This window comes from Myotis nattereri (genome assembly GCF_964212035.1).
Source record: "Myotis nattereri genome assembly, chromosome: 1".
Taxonomy (NCBI): domain Eukaryota; kingdom Metazoa; phylum Chordata; class Mammalia; order Chiroptera; family Vespertilionidae; genus Myotis; species Myotis nattereri.
In genome coordinates this window covers 119,297,044-119,299,594 of record NC_138075.1, presented here as the reverse complement: position 1 = coordinate 119,299,594, position 2,551 = coordinate 119,297,044, and the positions used below count along the sequence as shown (strand labels likewise).

Below are 2,551 nucleotides of genomic sequence, written 5' to 3'. Positions count from 1 at the left end.
TTTAGTGTTATTTTCTCCATCCTATTGGTTCTACTTGGACTCATATTCAAGCAATCTGCATCCTGTTGTCAACCTATAACATTTTTGTGATGAAGAAAAGATTGCACTGCGGTGTCCAGTGTGTGAGACAATGTAAAGCTTGTCTGGGGAAACTTTGTCATTGATACCCAATTGTCCCAAGGCTGATAACTGAAGGTGAGAGGTAATTCTAAAAAACAATGTGCAGAAATTATAAGGAAAACATAAGCAACAAGTTTGAGAATAGACTTAAGTTTCAAAGACACTGTAGTTAAAATATCTCTAAAGTCTATCCTTATTTTCATCCCTATTTGTTTCCTATAGACAATAAGGATTTTTTTCTCTGTGTATCTTGAATTTTCTCTAGCTATGTTTTATTCAAGGCTCAAGGTCATAATAGCTGCATAATTCTGACTGCACTACCAAGAAAACTTTTAAATATTTCCCCAGACTCCCCCAAGTTAAAACTGTTTGGATTAGAACCGTAATTCTAATAAATCACATGCAAATTGTTTCATTCTCACTTAAAAGGAAAATATGATTTGCCATTAAAACTTTCTGGTATTAATATAAAAGTTATTTTTCTAGTAATCTGAATTCTAAACAATGGATAAATTTTTAAAATATATTAAAAATGCGGTTTATTTTTCCCAGTAAACTTTATTGATAAGCTGATGTCAGACAGACCAGCATGGCAGAGGAGGGCGCGCAGTCCCGTCCCCGTCCTCAGGAGTGCAGAGCGCGCCACTTGTGCAGCGGGCCGCGGCTGGGGACGTACTTCACTCCACAGCCATCCGGGATGAGGAGCTTCCTGGCCACTTGGTCTTCAAATCCGTCGGCGTTAAACTTGGTGAAGCCCCACTTCTTGGAGATGTGGATCTTCTGGCGGCCCGGGAACTTGAACTTGGCCCTGCGCAAGGCCTCCACCACGTGCTCCTTGTTCTGCGCCTTGGTGCGGATGGACATGATGACCTGGCCGATGTGCACGCGCGCCACCGTGCCCTGCGGCTTCCCGAAGGCGCCCCGCATGCCGGTCTGGAGCCTGTCGGCCCCGGCACAGGACAGCATCTTGTTGATGCGGATGACGTGGAAGGGGTGCAGCCGCACGCGGATGTGAAAGCCATCCTTCCCACAGCTTTTCACCATGTACTTGTTGGCGCAGATCCGCGCGGCCTCCAGGGCTTCGGAGGAGAGCTGCTCATACTCGTCCGACACCATGTGGCCGCAGAGCGGGAACTCGTCCACTTTCGCCTTCTTCCGCCCCAGGTCGAAGATGCGGATCTTGGCATCGGGGACACCGCGGCAGAAGCGCGACTTCGGATACGGTTTGTTCTTACAATACCGGTAGCAGCGAGCGGGACGGCGGCCCATGGCGACTCCGGAACCGTTGCAGTCTGGCGAGGCCCCACCCCACGCACGCACGTGGTGTAGGTGGATGCCCGTCTACCCCACGGGACCATCGAGTTCCTGGAGGACCGGAAGTCTATTTTAGGACGTCCCGCCTTAGCTGCCGCCACCCTCTTCCCCGCGTGTGGGCGCGACTGGGCACGTGAGCCGGGCGAAGACGCGCCAGGTCCACTCGCCCCTGAGCTGCCCGGGAAGGACCTGCGCCTCCGCAAGGCGCCGAAGCCATGTCCTGGTTGCTGTCCATTCTCGGTGTAGAACTTTTGCCCTAGGCTTTGTCTTAGTATAAAAGACATATTTTCCCAGAGGTTAAATGAGAAAGGTCTCTCCAGCTAGTCGATATACTCTATCGAAATCATACATTTTTCCAGAGCTCGTGTCTCCCATCAACATTTGTGGATCGATTGCTATTCCTCCAGCTCTAGGTGGTCCCCTTCCTGGAGAAAGTGGTTCTCGGCCCGAGCTCTCTGATGAGGCTCAAGAGCTGAGCGAGAGTGGTGGCGGGGACAGTGACAAGATGCATTTCAGACGTGTCACTTGGTGATAGCTTTAGCAACCTGAAACGTTGGTTTCATGTATTTGGCCATATGGAAAGATTTTATTATAAAAATGGCATCTACAAAGTTGAAATGCCAACTGCATTTTTTAATTTAAGGCTATTTACATTTTTATGCTTTATTAATCTCATATCTTACTGAGAATGAGTTTAATAGGTTTTTTTTCCCTCTGATACTAGATTTTGTAAAAAAAAAAAAAAATATTATGACAAGGATCAGAGTGTGGGGAAGGCGGAAAATAAATGGTCTATAATCCCTAGTTGGATTTTTCGGGCTTTTTTGATTTCTTCATGCTGTTCCAGAAATCTATGGCATCATGGAACAAAAAACTTCCAATGTGAGTATATTCGTCCAATGCTTTCTCTTTAACAGGGAAACAAATAAGTTGTCACAAAATAACTCCTGTACTTGAATGTGTGCGATTTTACAAAATAATCATATTAAAGCAGAAATATTAAAACTCCCAGTGTAGATGACTTTCCCACCTTACATAGAAGTTGCTTACTTCTCCATCTTTCAATAATGTTGTGTTGTTCTCACTGAGCTTACAAGTCTAGGAGGGGATTTAGATG

The 2,551-nt window shown here is 46.2% G+C and overlaps 1 protein-coding gene across 1 annotated transcript; it reads right to left on the bottom strand.

Annotated features, from left to right (window-relative positions):
- Positions 1 to 744: 744 nt before the first annotated feature.
- Positions 745 to 1,389, bottom strand: RPL10L (ribosomal protein L10 like; the record flags this gene model as incomplete). The annotated part of the gene is made up of 1 exon (XM_081082429.1): positions 745 to 1,389. The coding sequence occupies one exon, from the start codon at positions 1,387 to 1,389 to the stop codon at positions 745 to 747; it is 645 nt and encodes a 214-aa protein (XP_080938555.1).
- Between the last annotated feature and the right edge of the window lie 1,162 nt (positions 1,390 to 2,551).